The 20,527-nt window shown below is 44.5% G+C and overlaps 1 protein-coding gene across 2 annotated transcripts in view; it reads left to right on the top strand.

The window, feature by feature from the left end:
• The window catches only part of NXPH1 (neurexophilin 1), a 140,465-nt gene that overhangs the window by 952 nt on the left and 118,986 nt on the right, over positions 1–20,527 (top strand). The window contains exons 1-2 of one of the 2 annotated variants that reach the window (XM_087756856.1): positions 408–453; positions 598–759. In XM_087756856.1, the coding sequence (XP_087612982.1) occupies positions 706–759 (54 nt within the window). In that variant the 5' untranslated portion in view covers positions 408–453; positions 598–705. Of the gene's footprint in view, positions 1–407; positions 454–597; positions 760–20,527 lie in introns of those variants that run through there. The other variant, XM_087756778.1, reaches the window with a different exon arrangement.

Raw genomic sequence — 20,527 nt, 5'->3', positions numbered from 1 at the left:
GCGCCCCGGGGCGCGGCCCCGGCACGGGGCAAGGCACGGCGCGCCTTGGGAGCGGCAGAGGGAGGTGGGCGCTTGTGGGGGTAGGCAGAGCCTGCCCGGGTGTCCCGGAGGCGAGGCTCTTCGCCTCGGCTTTAAGCGCCGGGGAGCATCCGGAGCCCCGGTCCCAGCGTCTCCTGCCCCTTCTCCCCGCCCCGGAGCCGCTCCGCTCTCCGCCGCGCTGCCGGGGCTCCGCGGCCAACTGGCGGGCGGCTGCCGCCCGGTCCCCGCCGAGGGCGCGCAGGCAGGCAGGGCAGGGCTGGCGGTGGCACCCCCGGGCCGTCCCAGCCCACACCACGGGGCTCTCCAGCCCAGCAAAAGCACTGAGCGCGGGGAGCGCTGCCTACAGTCGCTCCGCAGCCAGCCCGGACCGTGCGATCACTTTGCTCTGACGCTGGATTAACTAGATTTTAATCGGTTTTTGTTTCCCCCACCCCCACCCCCACAACCCATCTCCTCCTTCTCTCCCGCCCCCCCTTCCCTACACACCTCTCTTCCCCCCTTGTCTCAAGCCTAACCTTGTCTTGTGGTCATGGGGTCTATAATTTCATTTTTGTCTAGGCTGGTGAGAGCTCTGCTTGCTCTGTAAAGTGGATGTCAGGTGGATCTATGTTCTGGAAGGAACAAAGAGGCAGCGAAGGCAGCGCGGGGGAAGTTTGAGCGGCGAGGATGCAGGCTGTGTACTGGTACGCGGTCCTTCTGCTGCAGCCCACCCTCTACCTGGTGAGTGCCCCCGGCCCCTCGCACGGGCCGGGGAGGGGGGAGCTCGGCGGGGAGGAGGGCAGCAGCCTGGCGGAGAACGAACAAACTCACGGCCGCTACTGGCGCCCCGCAGCCAGCCCTGCCCCGTCCTCCCCGGGTCGGGCCGAGGCCGGGGCGGGGAGGCGCGGGGCTCGGCCGGGAGCTCTCGGCGGGGCGCGGGGCGGGCAGACCTGTAACTTCGCCGCCGCCGGGAAGGGGCGCGCCGCCGGGCGAGAGCAGGGTGGGGGGCTCCCCGCTGCCACCTCCCGGGCCGGGTTCCCCGGTGCCTGCGGGGGCACCGGAGCGCCGCTGCGGGGGCGCCCGCCCGGGCTGTGGGCTGGAGGCAACTTCTTGCCCTCTGCTCCCTCCTGAGGGTGGGAGCCCCTCCGGAAAGGGACCCCTCCGCCCCCGCAGTGTGCCACTACGGGCGGCGCGGCAGAGGCGTGCAGGCACTCAGCGACAAGCACAGCCGGTATTTTCTGCGTGAAGTGTCATTGACTTTCGTCGCAAATCTCCTTTAAGATTACCGAGGGAACACGAGTAAACAGCGGCATTATCTCCTTTACACACACTTTATTCCCTCTACGATTGCAAGGAACAAAAACAAGGCAGGCTGCTCCTTTGTAGCCCCTACCTTCGCTCGCCTGCGATGCGTTGAGCAGGCAAACGCTTGGCGGGAGCTCGTCCCCGTGGCGGCGGAGGAAGGAAAAGCCCCTTTTCCAGGAGGGAGGCCAGGAGAAGCACCCCGGGCGCCCGTGCCGGAGGAGGCGGCGGCCCAGCTCCGGCTCCGGCTCCGGCTCCGCGGCCGCCGGGCGCTGCCTGCGCCGCCGCTCCCTGCGCTGGCGCGGCCGCGCCGCCTGGGGGCGCTGCGGGGCAGCGCGGCGCGGCTGAGCGCGGCCGAGCGCGGGGCAGCCAATCCCGAGCGGGCCCGGGCCGGAGCGGGGGCGGGGGCGGGGCAGGCCGGGCCGCGCGCTGCTCTCGCGCCCGCGCAGCGCCCAGCGCGGCCGCGCAGCGCCGGGGCTCCCCCCGCTCCCGTCCCCTCCTGTCCCGTCCCGCCCGGCGTGGGTCCCACCGGGGGGCCTCTGCCCTCGCCGGGTGGTGGCACGTCTGCCGCGGGCGTCTCTCCTCCCCGCGAATTTTATAGCCGGGGGTGGCTGGGGGGGGAGGAGGGGAAGCGGGGAGAAAAGTGCGTGGCAAATAATCTATCAAAAGGCCGGAGCGAGATCGATACGTCGTGTTAAATTTTAAATGTGTTTGCTGGCAGTTAAACTGCTCTCGACTCATTACAACAACAGTGCTGGATTTATTCTAATGCGCTGCAGTCTGAACAACAAGCGCATTAATTCTCCTTTAATTGTAAACTGGGAGCATTTGAAAACCATTCAGTGTGCAAATTATGCTGATTCAATTACCGTTTAGTTACAGACTTCATTACCTGAATGCCTTTTTTTTTTTTTTTTTTTTTTTTCCGAGGGCTTGGCATTGCAGAGTAAAGGAGACGATTTTCCAGTTTCCCTCGAAACAATGCGAAATATGATACCAAAAAAATCGGGAATAAAAGACAACCTGGGGGAGGGGATGCGCTTCTCGGCTGGGCTGTGTCTTCTGCCAAAACACTCGGGGGGGATCCAAAGGATTTCCCTGTCTAACCCGATTCTCCTTTCTAAGTCGATACTTCACGTTTATGCCAATCTCTCCCTATTCTCTGTATTTAGGGAGTGAGTCTGAAAGTTTGCGTTAGGCCATCGCGTGATGATAAACTGTTTATTAGCGTCGAAGCATGAAGTTTTGATTAAAGCGGTAATGCGGTGCCACAAACCAGCAAGGTGCAGCGCTTTGTTGTGCCTCTCCGTGTGCGCGCATCGCTCTGTGTGGACTAAAGTGGTTTCAATTAGGAATTAAATTTTCAGTACCCAACCTGTTAGGAAGGGTAAATGAAACGGCAGCACAACCTGCTTCCTATCGAGCCTGTTAAAAAAATCCTTTTTGAGAGGGGATAATAATATAGGGGAGAGGGAAAATAGCCTGTTTCCCCTCCGCCTGAACTAGGGGGTATTCAGAGACAGTGAACAGCCGCAGCGAGGCTGGGCTGCTGCGAAGTTACTCATTTACAGACACTCGCTGGCTTGTAATTTCTCTTCACCCGGCAAACCACTGCTCTTTTTTTTCTTTTCTTTTTTTTCCTTCCCCATCGTTAAACCTCTTCCTAATGAAATCTTGGGGAAAGAAGTGCTTCTGCTTTTCTCCCCCTTTTTAATAGAGCCATATGCCATCCAGCCTTATTGGCTGAAATTTATAGAGGTCACGGCCGACCAGAACGAGTAGGAATTTTGCCGGGGTAGAGATGGTTCACCGTATTATGTTTATTGGTAAGAACATTAGTTAGCCTCTGCGAGACATGCATTTTCTCCTTGTTTCGAGCTGTGCAGTGTATTGAAAATGTTACATTTGATTTGCAGTGGAAATGCATTTCCTTTGGCCTAAACGGATAACTTAGTACTTGCTTGGTAGTATTAGGAGTTAACCTTTAAAGGCTTGCAGTTATTTTGTTCCTTCAGATTTAGAGAGCTGCAGAAAGTGTTCAAACAGCTACAGTCGGTCTTATTTACCACAGGACTCCACTTCACCGCTGTTCTTTCGAGAGCACCTTAGTCCTATTCTAATGGATAATGTTTTCTTAACTAACGGTGCTGTGCCGAGCTCAAAATCGTCATTAAGGAGCCACGTAAATATTAAGAAAGAAAAAAAAACACCCGGAGATCGCAGAGGCTTTTAGGTTTGAGCTCTGTCTCTTTGTAAGGACGCCGGGGTTTTATACCGCTCCCTTAATGGAAAACCTCTCGTTTAATTCCTGCCTAGTTGCCAGTGAATTTCCAGTCCGACACCACAGGACAAGAAACCGCCAGGCTGTTTCTTTTCTTTTTTCCCTGGGTGGAAGCAACCTGCTGTAGAAGCCACTACAAAACGCGCGGGCTGCTGGCAAAGACGGCAAGGATCCTAACTAGGTATTTCTCAGTGGGACAGGTCAAGGATGGCCCAAAAGGAGGAGGCAGATCGTTTCCGTACCGGCTGCTGAGGAGACCCATCGTGCGGGCGGGGACCGACGGGCTGCGGGCCGGCTGCTCCCGGCGGCGGCGGCCGCTCGCCCCGTCCCGCCGCTCCGCGGCCGCCGGCCGGATCCTGCGCACCCCTCCGGCCAACTCAGGGCGCCGGGCGGCAAAATGCCTTGCAGGTTGCCGGATTTTACCCCCCAACATGTTCACAGGCTCTGCCTTCGCCTGCTCTAGGGGGAACTTCCCGCACGGCACCAGCAAGGAATGGTAACGTGCACCCGTTTTGCTGGGATCACCCTGGCGTGAAGAGACTTCAGCTCACTACTTAGGTACTCCTTACCCAGAGTAGCGGGTACGGAACTAAAACCAGTCGGAGTTTTGCGTTGCATGCTGCTAGGGTAAGGATCCCTCCCCCCTCAGCCCCCCCACCCCCACCCCCCCCACCCCCCGGCTCGCCGTCTTTTCCCAGCAAAGTGTTTCTTTTACCGGTGGGTTTGTAAATTAGGGTATACACCAGAGCTGACCTGCAGAGCGTTTTAACTCCGCGCGGAATTTAAGCAGCGCAAGAGCAAATGGAGGGGTGATGTTTCACCCTCCGAGCGGGGCTGCGAGCGGGGCGTTTCGCGGGGGGAGCTTCTCTGCGCGGCGCTTGGTCAGAGAAGCGCAACTGCGGGGCTCCCGGGGCACCCTCTTTTACAGGGCGATGGCATTGGCAGAGGGGCATGGAAACAGCCTGCTAACCTCCTCCCCGTGCCGGACTTGGAGTTTAAGATCTGTTCCACACCGTCACTGTAGTTTGGAGGCCTTCTGACAGCCAAGCGGAGCTTTCCTGCAAAAATATTATGAATAATAGAGGTTTAAAATTGTCCTCAGCGGTGGCACAGTTGGCACGGTATTTGCTGAGGGGGTAGGCAGGGGGTTAGTGGCTCCAGAGTTTGTGTACATTTAATTTCTCTCTGTGTCACACTGTTTGCGGTCATTTCACCCCGGTTAATGAAAGCTACGGAGAACGTGAAGAGATATCACGTGCCGGCGAAGATAAGTTGATCTTTTTTTCTTCTTTCTTTTTTTAAAGATACTTGCTGATTGTGTCCTACTTTGTCGCGAGAGAAAAAAAAAATGCCAATCCTCTATAGGCAGCAAAGATAAAAGAAAACAAAAAACAAAAGAGAGAGAAGGCATTGTCCTGTTGTAATCACCACCCACAGTGTTTTCTCAGAGGCATTCGGTGCTGAAAGCATTCGGTATTGCTTTTTCCCCCCCAAATAAGCGAGTTCTTGCAATTTTCAATTTGACGTCGAAGGCAGGGAGGGGGAGAGAGCGCTTGGCGCGGAGGGAGAGAAGTTGCTTTCCGTGCGAGGGAGTTTACGTAGCCTTGAGAGGATCCCGCTCCCTCTTTCTAAAGGAGTTTGAGAGACGCTTTCGCGGTGGTGTAGGGGCAATAATTACCCCGTCGGAAGGTAAGGCGCGGGAATAGCAACCGGACTCGGATCTCGTGCAGGCGAAACAAACTTCTCTAAGCTCTTTTTTTTTTTTTTTTTTTTTTTTGTTTTGTTTTGTTAAGCGGAGGATGGTACAATCTTTTCGGGGCTTCCTTCCTTCCTAACCATCAGGGACCTGTGCTAGCAGTTTAAGAAGGGGTTTCCCCGCACTGAAATTTCTTTTTCCTAGTGCTTAGTACACACTATTTTCATTTCTTAAATCGCTGGAGAAAGCAGCCTGGAATAGATTTCACCTTTTGGACAGGCACCTGAAGACAATCCAATATCCCCGCCTTTCTTTAACTAGCCAAATCTTCCAAGTCGGTACCTAGAGGTATCCATTTTAAGCTGCTTAATATTTCCCTGCATCTCTAACCCGCCATTTTAATTAACAAAAAGCCAATTTCCCAGTCGTCTTGGAAAGTGCGGTGAAGCAGGTTAAGAAACCAATTGCTCGGAATAGCCAGCACTTGGAGAAAATGAATGTGTGAGCCATCCTTCCCTCACTAGGATTGGCTTCTGTTCTCCCGATTGGGCTTGGGTGAAGTTATGCTGTGATTTATCAGATAGTTTAACTCCCAACTTGCTCTTCTTGTAAGTCAGCATTAAACCACCTCCTGGGTGCTTTGTAAATACAGCTTTAGCATTTTTTTCATGCAGCAGATTGACATGTTGACGATTCTGCTTTAAGGAATGTGACAATAAAGTGGAAAACCAAAGGCTGGCAAGCACTTCATCAAGGATAAAAAGGTTCTGCTGTAAGGATGTCACTCAATTTATTGTGAAAGTCGAATGAATTACGTTTAATGAAAGTGCTCCCCAGATGAATATTACCAGCAATTTCCTGAGTTGGCTCTGTCAGATTGATATGAGGAAATGCCAACCTATATCAAAAAAGATCTCCAATCTCAATTACTATGCAAGCTTTCGAAGAGCTCCTTTTTATTGATATGATATATATTGGCGGGTTCTCAATGCTGTGGAAACTGCTCTCTGTTCAACAGGACGGCATATTTCCTAGTTTATTGTTTAACCCTGCGTTTTTCTGGCTGTTGTTTAAACTTCTGCGAGTGCCCTTCTTTTGGAGGGGAAACGCCTCTCATCCTCTTTGCCTTTCCGTGACCTAGAGAGACCAAAGTTGTGTGTCTGGCAGAGAGCAGGGGCAATGCTCGGTGCAGGGTTTGTTCAGCCTGGATGGACAAAGCCGAAGGTCAAGAGAAGTAACTCGGCTGAGGCAATGGCGTTGGATCCCCTCATTTTCAGTGTATTTCTAGGCGAGAATCCAAAGCACGGTAATATTTGTTACGACTAGCAATCCCAATATTCCCGCCCTTTCTTCCTCATTCCTCTAGGGCTTCTTTGGGCAAATTAGAAATTCACTAAGCCCGCGGAGAGAGAGAAAGGCTCTTATGTCGCCTCATCTACATAAGAATTGACTTTGTGAGAGGCTTTTCTGTTCTATTTTAACTACTATGACACCGGTCGCTGTTTAGGAATACAGCTTCTTTTCCCAGAATCCATCTTGCTGGGCTTGTTTGTGATTAAAGGAGGGATTCAGTCAGCTTTCTTTTACCACTTCCCCCTTCTCTTTCAATTTTTGAATCGAAGAGGAGAGAGAAAGAGACGGTATTGAAGGACAGCCGGGAGGGGCTCGGTACTCTGCAGCAGGACGGGGACATAGGCGCCTTCACACGTGAAGCTGCGCTCCCTGCACGCAGCATTAAAGAGGAAGCAGAAAGAGCTTCTCCTTATCACATGTCGGGTTAGTTTGGGTTCCCATTTTCCTGTTCGTTACTGGATCCGCGTCTAAAACTTTCTTCAGTGCACGATTAGTCCATGGGATTTTTTTTTTTTTAAGTGTGCTTTTTCCCCCCCTCTGTCGGAGATGCTGAATGTTTCGAGCTGCGGAAGGCTAGTGCAAGCGCTGCGGGGAGAGCGGACGAGGGCTTGCAGACGGACTGGGACAAGGCTGACTTTGAGGCGCCCTGCTCCGCGCCCGCCGCGCCGCGCCCAGCCGCCCCGGCCCGGGGCTGGCGCTCCCCCTTCCGCCGACCCCGGCAGCCCCGGCCCCGCCAGCGCCGTTCAGCACCGCGGAGAGCTCCCGGGAGGGACGGGCAGCGGCGCCAGCACCGCGGACAGCGCCCGGCCCCGCACCGCCCCGCTCCCCGCCCCGGCGGGAAGCGCCCCCGGCGCCCTGCGCTGGGCGCCGCCGGGGACCGCGCCGGCCCTTGGGAACTCCGCTTTCATAGACGCCCTGTCCCGGGCTAGTCAATGTTTCGGGTCACTGCTGCTCAGACCTCACCCGAAACCCGCTGCCGACTTGGGTTTGTCTGACTGCGTTAGTTTTCTTGAAGGGAGAAACAGACGGGCGGACAAGCAGATCGATGTATTTACTGTTGCTGCTGACTGGCTTTCTTTGAATGGCGAAGCAGCCACTTTATTTTCTGGAGAAAAACTGACCAGAGGGGCAATACGTGAGTGTGGAAGGGAACACGGATGGGATCTTGGATTTAATCATCTAAGATCCCTGGCAGGATGAGTCTGGGGATTGGGAAAGCTGTTCGGGGATGCTCGGGCTTGTCTCATTGCATCCTAGGACCACAGCATCCTCTCGTTTTGGAGAGAGACCAGAGATACCCGAAAGCGTCGGTGTCCCTGGCTGTGGGATATGGCTGACACTGAGGTGTGAGAGCAGGGAGTGGTTAATTAATAATGACACTTCCCATCCCTTGGATCATGGCAGGAGTGGCTCTCCAGACATAGTTGGTGTCATTTTTGGCATAGTGGCACTCTGAGACACCTGTGAGGGGCAGCCAGATCTCGCTCCCTCCACTTGCTTGTGTCCCGACAGCCAGGGCTCAGCGTATCTCCCAGCTCCCTCCTTGCTTTCAAGAGGAGATAATCGCAGGCAAGTGCTTCCACCCCTGTAAATTCCCACTCACTATCGACAGAGCTGTCCTCTAGAGGTCTGCTGCCTGAAAAGCACTTGTCAATGAAACACTGACTTTTGACAAGGCAGGTGTAAGTGGATGACTGATGGAGAGTCCTTCAATAAACGAATGTGATGGGAATTGCCTGGGCTGAGAGGAAAAAAACCCACAATCCCCACCAACCCTCCAGACAAAACCATAAGCCATTTATTCCCGATCCATATTTTCCCATGAATATCAGTAGTGGTTGTGATGCTTTTGCTAGACATGAACATTTTCCAGTCCCTTTTGATTACACCATGTCCCCATGCGTGGTGCCTGGAAACCCTATTGTCTGCTTCAGAGATATTGCTTTTATCTTCCAAATGCCACCCTCATTAACGTCAGTGTCTCGCAGTCCAACTAGTGACAAATGTCTCAGGGACATTCATCTGCCTTGCACTCTGAATCCTTCTCTCCAGGTGCCCTGTCTTTTCCTCTCCAAGAGGTGGTTTAGTAATATTTTCTTCCTTGCCCTCCGTGTCTGCTGTGAAATGATATCTCCACTAGTTGGTCTCTGTCCTGTCTGTTTACGTGTTAGTTTTGCCAGTGCCCTCTGGGGTACCACCTCTCCTGTTAATCTGTTTCATCTCTTCAATGACAAGTTGACCAGTGCATGGAAAGATAATCTGCTCTTTCCACATCTGCAGATTGTTGGAGGGGGAGAAATTAGGCTTTTTTCCTTTCTGGGAGCCTACCAAATGATAATGATACTAGTGCCCTATGTTCCTCAAATTTCATTTTCTAATCCAGACTTGATGCAAAAACCAAAGAACGAAGAGCCTGGCTGTTTCTTTGTGTGTGTGTAGCCTGGTTATTTCTTATTGTGTGCACTTTGGATTGTTCTGGGTTTTTTTGCTGAACTTCTGAAAAACTGAGAAGTAAAATATACCTATGTTATTTCTTTGCATATTTCCTTAAACTTTGGTGATTGCTGTACAGGATCCATAAGCTCAGCAGATTCCTTTTCACAGCAGAGCTGACAGCCAAAATCATACCAGGAAAGAAGTGATCTAGTAGCCTCAGTTCTTGGAACCACCTGCAATTAAAATATGACCTATAAATTTATAGACAATTTTAAACAAATGCAAATTAGATATATTAAAATTATTTAATTTTTTAAGGAAGAAAAGTAAAGAGTCACTTAAAATCTAGCCAATACAACTAATACTTGGTTGAAAAACAGAAGATGCTGCTTACCTTCCTAGTTAGAACACCTGGTGCTTTGATCCAGAAATCCCTGAACTCAGTGGTGATTTCTGATAATTCCGGTAGTTTTGGGTCTGGCCCTATGAGTATAGTGCTTCTGCCTGATACTGCATACCTATGTCAGAAATAACATAAGTAATGTTAAAAATGACTAGCATGTCTTATGCTCCTGCCTCTCCTGCCCGCCCCCCCCCCTGCCCCCCCCCCATGTCAGCCCTGCATGATGTGGGAGTAAATTTTCAGCTGGCACAGTATTTCCTACATTTGACTTAGAGGTGCATATGAGCCACTGGGTAAAAGAAATAAGAAGACACGCTCTAGCCATATATTGGGGGCACTACTGAAAAACAAAGGCTGCTATACAGCAGATCCTATGGCCGGATCCTGCAGTGTTATACAAGATAGGATTCCTATGTAAATCAATGCTTTACTTGTGTGAGGAGGACAGATTCTGTCTCCTGTTGAAGATTAAGTAGACCATTTCTATCACTGAGAGTTGCTTGTCATTATTCAGATGCCACTTCAAATTGAAAGTGTAATTGTCAGCTCTTAAAAAATTTTAACTACTGGAATTTCTGTTATGGATAGTTCAGACCACCTGTACCATAATATTTATCTGCACACTCATTTTTATAAGCCATTCTTGATTGGACTTTAGGAAAACAATTCTTCTGCTAGGCTATTTTGTCAAGAAATGTTGTCATAGGCCTTCAGGTGTATAAAACTGCTTATATAAAATTAATAGACTGCTTGTTATATTTACAATCTCATCCATAGCACTTGAGGTCTTGCAAAAGAAGGCATGAACTTAAAATAGGAATGATATTAAAGCTGTGTCCTCATGGTTGTTGCACAGTCAATAGCAATATTGTAAAATATTGGTCTGTTTAAAATCAGAATGTTAGTCCGTAATTTGACTGATTTAGAGTAATTTCTGTTGTCACTTTCTGCAGCTACTCGGTATTGCATACAGTTTTTTCTTAATGTTTATGTAGGGAATGCTTTGCACCTTGAGAAGATTTTGTAAGCAATATTGCTAGGTAAAACACCGCAATAATACTGTAGCTTTATGGAGGACAATTGCTGACTGAACAGACCTTTAAAGAGCAGGGAGATAATAAGGAGTACAAATACAGAGTTGTGACATAAAAGATATTCATAATAAGTAGTACATCAAAACCTTAACCATTAAAAAAGTCGCGCTCCATCCTGCTGCCTTCATCTGTAATGAATATTACCTTAACAAGGCCCACAATCTTATATTCCTACTTATTTCTTCTCCCTGCTTCCACAGACAATCCCATTTGCTTAATTGGCTTGCTTGTAGTAGATGGTAGTGTAGTACATGTTGCAAACAGAGGTGCAAGAGTACAACCCTTTAGTAACACTGCATGCTAATATCTGAATTATAAAACATTGGAATTTTGAGTAGTTACTTGCATGAAGGATATCCTTGACTTCACTGGAGCCACTTCTGGGAGTGGTCACTTGGAGTAAGGAACAACATCATCTGGCCCTTGATACGAGAATGCTCTGAATCATCTGCTGTATCTTCAGCTTGTTTCTACTGAATCAAATGGTGGTACCTCTTGCTGTGTACCTCCTTCCTCTGTCAGCAGCTCTGCTGGCTCTACTAGCACTACTCATTGGAATAAGATACTATCCCATAGAACTATAAATATATCAGAATGTAGTTTGTGTGTGTGTCTTAGATGCACAGAATATTTGCTAGCTAGAGCAGAGTGTGAGTCTTGGGAAAGTTATTGGGTGGATTAGCAGATTGTAATGATATGGTTCAGTCTTTCAGTGTAATGCAATCCAAATGAATATGGAAATGTGTGACTAAGTACATTAGAGGAGGTGCGAGTGCTGCTTTTATTCTTCACAATTTATGGAATATTCTGAAATTGTGGGGTTGTAGCAGACACTTCAGAGTAGGTGCCAATGGTTTGTAACTACTTTTTTAGAAGCAAAACACAAGCTTAACTGAAGTCAGGAGACTTGCTCACACATGCTTCAGTGCTTTACTGAACTAGGACCATAAAGAAAGTGAATGCTGTATGGCTTTTGCATTTCTGTTTTAGGATATAGAATTTTCTTCTTCCATGTCAGAAAAAGATCACGCATCTATATCTTTATGAATGTTATAAAGTAATATTTTTGTCAAGAAGTTGCTGAATTTACCTCTGGGCTACTTAGGATCTATTACAATATTATGCTTATAAGCAAGCATTACACTACCTGTTGTCCCTTATCCTAAACATATTTTCTTTATTATAGTCACAATAATTATTGGATAATAAGAATTATCCATTAATTATTGGATAATAATTATTTTTTTCCTTAATTCCAAATGTTTGGAATCATGATTTGTGACTTACTCTGACTACTGATTCAGCTTCTGAAGAAATAATCTGCAAAATATCTTTATCTTTGAAATGAAACCAAAGTTAAGCTTTTCAAATAGATCATTCATTCATCTTTTTTTTTTTTTTTTGTAAACTTGTTTTTGAAGTATTCAGACACCACCACTTACTGTTTTCTAGAATTACAAAGAGATGCAAGTGGCATATCTGAGAAAGCCATGTGTGGCCTGTATGCAATATTATATCGGTGCTTTAGATTTGAAGTCTAACTGCTACTGATATGCATTTTTTGCAGACCGTTGCAGATATTTTTTTTCCTTTCAGAAGAAAAATGTACTTGAATGATGACCATGTAAGGCAAAAAATGTCCCCTTATTTATTGTTCCACAAGAAATTTGCATGTTGATTCAAGACTATTCAGACTCATGAGAACTTTGCCATTGATTTCTGTGGTCGTACAATGGTGTCCTTAGCTTGATAACTATTTCTGTTTTTATAAGGTGGTTGGGAATGATATTTCATTACATTTTAGTTTAAGTTGCTTTGTGTGAATTAGCTATTCATAGCTAGCACAGGAAGGAAGAAGTAAGCATTTCTAATAAAGGTGAAAGAATATGTATGCATGACTATGTGGTGTTCATAGCCTTTGGTCTGAGCAACCTAGTCTTCTGTGAAGTTAAAAAGAGCTGAGAGGGCTCTATACATTTTCATCCCTAGCATTGTTTCTGTCATTGTGGTATGCTTTAGTAAATTTACCTAGAAGAATGTCGTCCTGTCTTTGGTCTGCCGTGAGACCCTTCCTTTAGTTCCAAGTCCTTTTGTTCTCTGGCGAATGGCTCAATGGCTACAGTACTCCTTCACCTAGAGTAATGACTACATGATTCGTCCCTAAACTTTTATGCTTTGTTTTATCCAAGTGGCACAGTGTTAGTCATCTATGTCTGGCAAAAAAATGAATCTGTGCTGCCAGCCGTTATAGGTGGATGATTTGCTTTAGCTCAACAGGTGGAGCTGTGACTTCGCTAGCCTGTTGATTCAGGCTAAAATTCAGCTAGCTGGACAGGTCCCTGACTCAATTTTGCTCACGTATTTTACATTCCTTAAATTTGCACTTACATTTCCATTGCTCATGGAAAGTTTTTAACCTCCTGACATGTAAAACACTTCAGGTAATGAGAAGCATGTGTGCTCATGTACTCATCAGGAAAAGTTGTTCATTGGTGGGAATGTGATGATTCTAGGGGGCTGCTATGGAAGTATTTTTCTACTCCAGCTTTGCCTATTAATGGAGAAATTAGACTGAGTCTAAGACAGTATTTCCACTTAGCCCTCTTTGAGTATGGTCCACCTTGCATGATGGATTTAAGATTAATCCCTGAATTCTAGGAATTTTCTGTGCCCTGCCTTTTTATTAGGACCTCAAAGACTATAGGAATGTTTGGAATAATTCTCTCTTCAGTATGTTTAGAAAAGGCAAGTTACAGTGGATTTATGTTATTAACTTATGTAAAAATAGCAAACTCATTGCTTGTACATCCTGTAATTCTCATTTCATAGACTACTTGCAAGTCCTATGGGCCATGGTCCATGTTGCCCTTTTTTCCTTGATTTAGCTGCAGCTGACCATGAGGTGGCTGGAGTAAGGGATGAAGGATCATTCTGTGTTGGGAAAAATATATCACAGAAAAACAGAGGAGTGGCTTGAAATGAGTTGGGGTAATAGCATGACATCCACCTATAAAAGTTCTCACTCCTCAGAAGCTTTCAGTTGTCCTGTATTCTCATCCTTTTATATTTATTTTTCAACTACACCTGTGTAAACTTGTTTTGTTTGATGAATGTTTAGAGAAGGATTGTTTCCATATGGATTTGTGAACCCCATGGTAAGTCAGTGCTTCAAACATAATACTACATGTTCACTAATCACATCAGAAGTGTTCCTGATACTACACTTTTAGAGTGGCAAAGTCAATTAGGGGAACAAAGACAATGCTATCTGAAGGTTTCAAGTCACACCATCTCCAGTAAAGAAATAATCATTGTGATTAGATGAAGCAAAGAGCGCCCAAACAAACTCCAGAGTACAATATGCTGAAAACATTCACTGAATGGTTATGAATAAAAAAAAAAAACAGAAATCAAAATGGGAGAGGCTATGTCATGAACAGAAATGTAGGGTAAATTAATCAAATAAATTGTTTGCTATTAATAATGTGACCAGCTACAGTCAGATTCCAATAAATATGCCCAGTGGGGATGGAAAATCTACACAACTGAAATTACATTGATAAATTTATCCTAGTTTCCAATGCCTTCTGAATATGTATTTAGGAAACAAAAGCTGTCATAAAGATAGCCTGACAGAAAATGAACTCAACTCTTTTTTTTTAATTGAGATAGTTCTCTTTGACAACGGAAGTAATTTTCAGGTTCCTTAAGGATGTTAAATGTATTGCTACTTAGGTAGAGAATTCTTAGCAGTAATGTCAGCATAAAAGTGACCTCCCATGGTTATAAAATAAACTTGAGGTTATGCTCTTTTGTTTGTTTTCATGATAAGTAAACATGATATGGGAGCTACCTTTTTTAAAAATCACATGGTTTGACCTGTTTAGTACCTAAGAAATGTTTGTTATGGTCACCTCTACTTTTGCTAGAGGACTCGTTGGGAATGGTAGGGAATGCATGTTATTAGCTCTCATGCCTGAAGAAACAGGAGGTTCATCTTTAATGAAATTCTGTTGGTTCTAAAATATGAATGAGTCACTGAAGTTGCATAGAAATAAGTACAGTAATCAAAAGGCAATCCCAGCACAAATTCCTTCTTAGAAATCAAAACAAAATCTCAAAGAAAACAGAATCTGAATAAAGATTCATCCTGTCCCAGTTGCTTAGCTTTCACAGTCTTTTCTCCTTTGATGTCTATTTCTACAAGAGTCTGACTCCTCTAAGCCTGGACCTCTGTTTCATTCTTGGCTATTTAAGAATCATTTACACAGCACCTGGCATTATTAGTGACTGAGTCAGCGTTACCCACAAACCTAAGGCTCTGACTTCAGTCACAGGCTTGGTTTAAAGCTGAAGTCTTCACTTAGGGTTTTTTTTTGCTCACACAGTATTACTGCCATTGAGCACAGTAAAGAAACATTGCAAATGTCCAATGAAATGACTGTGCAGAAAGTTTCTCTTACAGGCAATACTCTTTATTCTTCATCTTTGTTGTCTTGTATTACAGCTTCTAGCTTTAATTGGTTAACTACTTCATATTCAATTACTCCATAATTACTTCACCTCAACCACGCATTCAAGCTCTGGCTTTCTTTAGTGTGGTGATTTCCGTTCATGACAGTCTGAACATCATCTTTGGACATTTTTCAGTGTGCATGTCCTCACTGTACAGTACGTTTTCCATGGCTGATATGTCAGACCATAGCAATCTTGTTTTGATCATCCTGAGCTCAGCTGTCAGCTTCAGTCACACATTCAAGCATCCTATTAGTCAGTTGTAAGAAGCTATTATATGTAGCTAAGCTCTGCTCCCAGATAAATGACTGCACCTCACATTCAGCTATCACTTACAACAGAATTAGTATCAGCTGTGATAGTTAGACTTCTGGGTTATTTTTGAGCTTAAATGCCACCACTGCAGCCCAAAATACCATAACTTCTTTAGTAATCATGCTCTTGACTCACAGAGGCATATGAAAGCAAAAAATAGGGCAGTGCTGGCCATTGGGAAGTAGCTCCAGCTGGATCTATAACACCCTAGACTTGCAAAAGATATGGTAGGGTCATAGGATTTTTCCACTCTCCATTTCCTTTGTTCCCCATTCATATTTTTCTTATCAGCCCAGTGGCTGAAGCCCTTGCTATGGATTTAAGAGATTCAATTTCTTCCTCTGCTTCAGGAAATGTGAACGCAAAACTCACAATTCTGAGGTAATTGCTTTAACCACTGCCCGGTGGAATAATCTGGGGAATTTTCTTGATTTTGATTGTTCATTTTGTTCTGCTTGGTTTAATACACTCAGGTACTCCTTCACTCAGGAAACAGGATCCCCTTGTAGGTAAGTTCTGAGACATTTGTAGTATTAAGTCTTTCTCTCTTGCTCTTTGGCTCTATGCATCTGAGTTCATTCATAGTGGAAGCACTTCAGATTTTCAGAGCCCTATATCAGAAAAAAGCTTTATTCTGATGTGAAGGAAATTCTTGAACCAGAAAGTTGAAATTATGTTGTCTTGCCAACTCTATCCATTGGACATATTAGCAACAGTAAAATAAGGTGCCTAATTCTAGGAGCAGTTTATGCCTTGGAAATGTCAGAAAGTGTTTAAGTTAATTATTTGTCTTCCTGTGGTTCTGTGAATTACGCTTTCAGAAAACTTCTCCCAGCAGGGATATGTGGATAACTAATTCCAGGTTATGAACTCTAACAGGTCCTTGGGACAGAGAGAGTGAGCACCCCATTGTTGTAATTATAGACACCTTCTGGATCTAACCTGGAGGATCTTCCAAAATTGCTAATACTAAGCATAAGCAGTCTTGTGCTTTCCTGTCTTTAACCTGCTTGCCAGACCTCCTTTATCTTCACAGCTACATCCAAGTCCAATTCTTGTCCTTACATTGTAAAAAACCCGTGTCAATCTGTCATAGCACAGTTAATTAATTACTTCTAGAAAGCTGTTTATGTGCCCAAGATCCTGAAGGCTTTTATTTTTCCCTAAGAGCAATACTCGTGGTTAGCCATGGGTGTATATTGTTAGCTTGAAGAAAGTTACCAATTTGCAGGCCACTACCCTCACTCCCTGTCCATTATTTTTAAGCTTATAATTGGGTTTGTTTAATGATTTGTGTCTATCACTCCCCATAGAAAAATTTATCAACAAACTACTGCATGCTCTCTTTATGTCTTGCTGCCTCTTCATCTTCAGTGCACCAGCAGGAGCTGTCAGTAAAAGGATAAGAGAACTTGGCTCCAGCATCTTATTTTATTGGTCTAGGAAAGACATCAGGAACAAGGATTGCAGGGATGTTCTAGCTTGGTGCATCTAGCTCTGTGAGCTGAAGAAAGCAAACTCAGTTTTGCAGAGCTGAAACATGTATAGGTTATTCCACGCAAATAGCTCTCAGGGTTGAAGCATGTAAAGAATATTAGTGATTTTCAGCTGTAAAAGCTGAGGTGCTTCTGGGAAGTAGTTAAGACTTGAGATTAGAAACACCCAACAGACTAGACTAGCTTTGAATGGGTATTTCAGGAATTGTAAAAATTATATACCTGACAAAAAGGCCATGCCCTACCACATTTCAAAGGTTTTTCTTTCTCCAAAAAGGCAACATTAGGACTTCTCAAAGAAGAACTGTTTTTTTCAAAGCAAGGTATATTTTCCTGTAATCTTGTTCTCTAAACCATTTTGTGTTAAACTTTCCACAAAGACTAAACAAATATTGAGGCAGATACCTTGCAGGGAAAATTTTACTCCAAGTGGTTAGAGTTCAGCAAACTTATAAGCACCTGAAAAAAGGTCTTATTATGGGAAGTTTCAGGCAACCTTAATCATAGCCATTGCTACTAGAACTATCTATAATTTACAGACACATGTACCCTCCTAGGTGCTCTGTGTGATAGTACTTTCCAAAATGGTATTATCCTATAAATACCTTTTGCACTTTTTTTAACGTTGTACTTTGGAGAAGCTGGAAGTGTTAAATAGAATGGTTAGAAGAATGCAGTTATTGTTATTATTTATAATTTCTTTATAACACTGCCTACTGTATAGTGGTTACAGACCAGACTTTTAGTAGTAACTTTTTCATCATGAGGTGCTTAGAAAGGGCAGAGGAAATGCTGGGATGTAATGGATAGATTTTTTTTATTTTTTTTTAGCCACATTTGGTATGCATGGGATGAAAAATGCTGTTCTTGAAATACTTAAATGTGCAGATTGTATCAAATTATACATAGCTTTAATTATTTTCTAAATATACTGTTCTAGAAGTATAGACATTATAGTGCTGTTGTTCCAGAAAAGTGCGATATATTTCTTTTCAAATAATGCTTTTTCACCCTGCCATCTCTTTATGGGTAGACCTTTTTAATCTGTACAGCTGAAACATGTAGCTTGTTATAGCAGCTCAAACATAATTAGTGATCAGTTTGTGCAGAAACAGCTAAGGGATAAAAGAAACAGTCACTCATTATTTCTTATTTCTCCATCTTAAAATAAGGAGATTTTTCAACTGGTAAATGAAAATAGATTACCAGTGCCACCAGATCTGGGTGAAATGTACTGGTAGCACAATTAAGAAAGCCTTGCTTCATTTCAGGCTACATATGACCTTGGGAGAGCTCAGTTATGCCTCAGGACAAAAAAATTTAATGTTTCATTTTGTAGCGGTACCATCTTTCACCTTTATGTGGATTTAAAAATGTAAATAAAATTGCTTTCTGTCAATGGTATATGTGGAGGTCACAGTCATATTCACTACGAGAATTCAAACTGCCATTTGACCCATCATTGGTTCAGTAGATAACAATGCATTCTATTCACTTCCAGTAATCTAATTTGTAAGCATTTTATAGCCCAATATTTTAAGCCTAGTTGCTAAAAAGTAAGAAATAAACTTTTAAGCACTTAATTGTAGATTTATTTACGGAATAACTGTGTATCAAATAGAGAAGTTTTTTAGAATGCCAGGACATCTTGTATTACAGTCTTACTTGCAAAAATGGCAAGACTGAGTGCTATAAAAGACAGGAGGAATGACTAACAAAAGAGTTCAAGGGCTCTCTGATAGTTTTACTTTTAACTTCTATGTGCTTATTTCATGCAATTCTCTCACAGATCTTCTTCACGGCAGCTTTGGCATAAATTGTATTCTTGTAAAATTGAAAACAAACAAAAGACACTGTGCCTGCTGTTTAGAGGTGGGGATGGATAAAACCAGTTTTAATTTAGATGATATGGTATAAATGGGATTTTTCTAGTTTTGGCAATGCAAGACCTGGGAATAAGTGTGAGGTTTGTTTGCCACAATGCAGACTACCCAAGTGCCTGCAGATTTCTCTCTGGATATCTGGAACATTTGTTGGCCAGAGGTTCAGCCGGTATTAAGTCCGGATGGCTCCCTTGATCTGGCTGTATGTGACTATACACACCTTCTGCTGTTGCTTCCTCTCTTGGCTAGCAAACCAGTTGTTCTGAAAGTGTGTAAGCTGTCGTGCTTTGAGACAGAAACAAACCCTTAAATGTGAAATGCTAGCATGAGACTTTCCTACATGCAACTAATTCTGCATTTGCTTAGTACAAAGAATACATATTCCTTTCACTGGAATGTGAACAATATCTTATTCTTAAATATTTCAGTGACACATTATTTAGACCTTCCTTAGAAACATCTGATACTGGCTATATGTAGAATCAGGACACTAGGTGAGGTGAGCGGATTTGGCCATTACTTTGTGTCTGTATCAAGTGGAACACACTGAATGCATGTTACCATGAGATTATCTCTACCTATTAGAGAGTAACTGGTGAAAGCTAACCACTGTTAGACTCTACAAACGCTTTATGGCAACAGAATTCTGATGGAAACCACTTCCCAAACTCCCCCTAGATATCCATGGGTCTCTAACAAGATCTAACTTGTAATATTAAGCGGAGACACTGTGGACCAAATTTTTGCAAAAATATTCTTGTGTCTTCTGCAGTGGGATTTTGTATAGCTTCTTATACTAGGAACAGAAGCAGTTGTCACTATGGCTGGTAGTGGGGAACTTGGCATCTCTCATAAAGTAGATGTCTGTAAATAGTTACTGTAGAGACCATACTTGTGGCTCTTTCTTAATACACAACTGCATAGCCAAATGCAGACAACTATGTGCTTGGTTAGCCTGTGTTTTGAGCTAGGGGAACAGGAAGCATCCGTAATCCTGAACATATGTAGTTGAGTTAGGAATGACAGTATTTGAGCAATGAAGTCCTGCCTTTTAGGTGGACTATTAGTATGGGTGTAGCTGTGCACAAATGTAAATAGTTTCAGCTTGGAAATTGCTCACATACAGGCAAAGAAATGCATTGCATTTGACCGCACAGATACATTCTTTGTGAGTTCTGTCCTGAACCTGAACATAAATGAACAAAATGAATATTGTATCTGAGACACAGGAGTAAAAGATCCACCTTCCTGAAATTGTCTCATCCTTCCTCTTGTTGACTACTTTTGTTGATCTTTGCTTACAAAAGTATTTCTGGGTTCAATAAGGGATATGAGGGCAGTGTTTATTTGTAGTATTCACAGTAAGTCTCAGCTTGAAGGAAAATATGTGAAAGCAAGCCCATGAGTCTAAAGGAAATTGTTCTTGTGTTTATTAACGAAGAGGGAATATTTTTCAGAATGAGTGTGTTTAAAAGGAGTCTCCTGTTAAGCTCAGAGACATCTAAGAATATGTGCTGACTATAACCAAGATTACTACATGGTTTGGAGAAGTAAACCTTGTTTTGATTTTTTTTTTCACCTTTTTATGTCAGCCCTTTGAGGAAAAGCAGAAGAGAGCCCTAAGGGTTATAAACCGTGCTCTCGACATATTATAGAAAGCAGTAAATGTGGGAAGAAAAGTATAGTAGCTGCCTATGCTAGACATAGTCTGATCTAAAGCCCATCAATGAAATAA

Source organism: Nipponia nippon, unplaced genomic scaffold (genome assembly GCF_047370975.1).
Source record: "Nipponia nippon isolate SJK-2023a ecotype South Korea unplaced genomic scaffold, ASM4737097v1 scaffold_1, whole genome shotgun sequence".
NCBI classification, from domain to species: domain Eukaryota; kingdom Metazoa; phylum Chordata; class Aves; order Pelecaniformes; family Threskiornithidae; genus Nipponia; species Nipponia nippon.
This window is presented reverse-complemented; position numbering and strand designations above follow the sequence as displayed.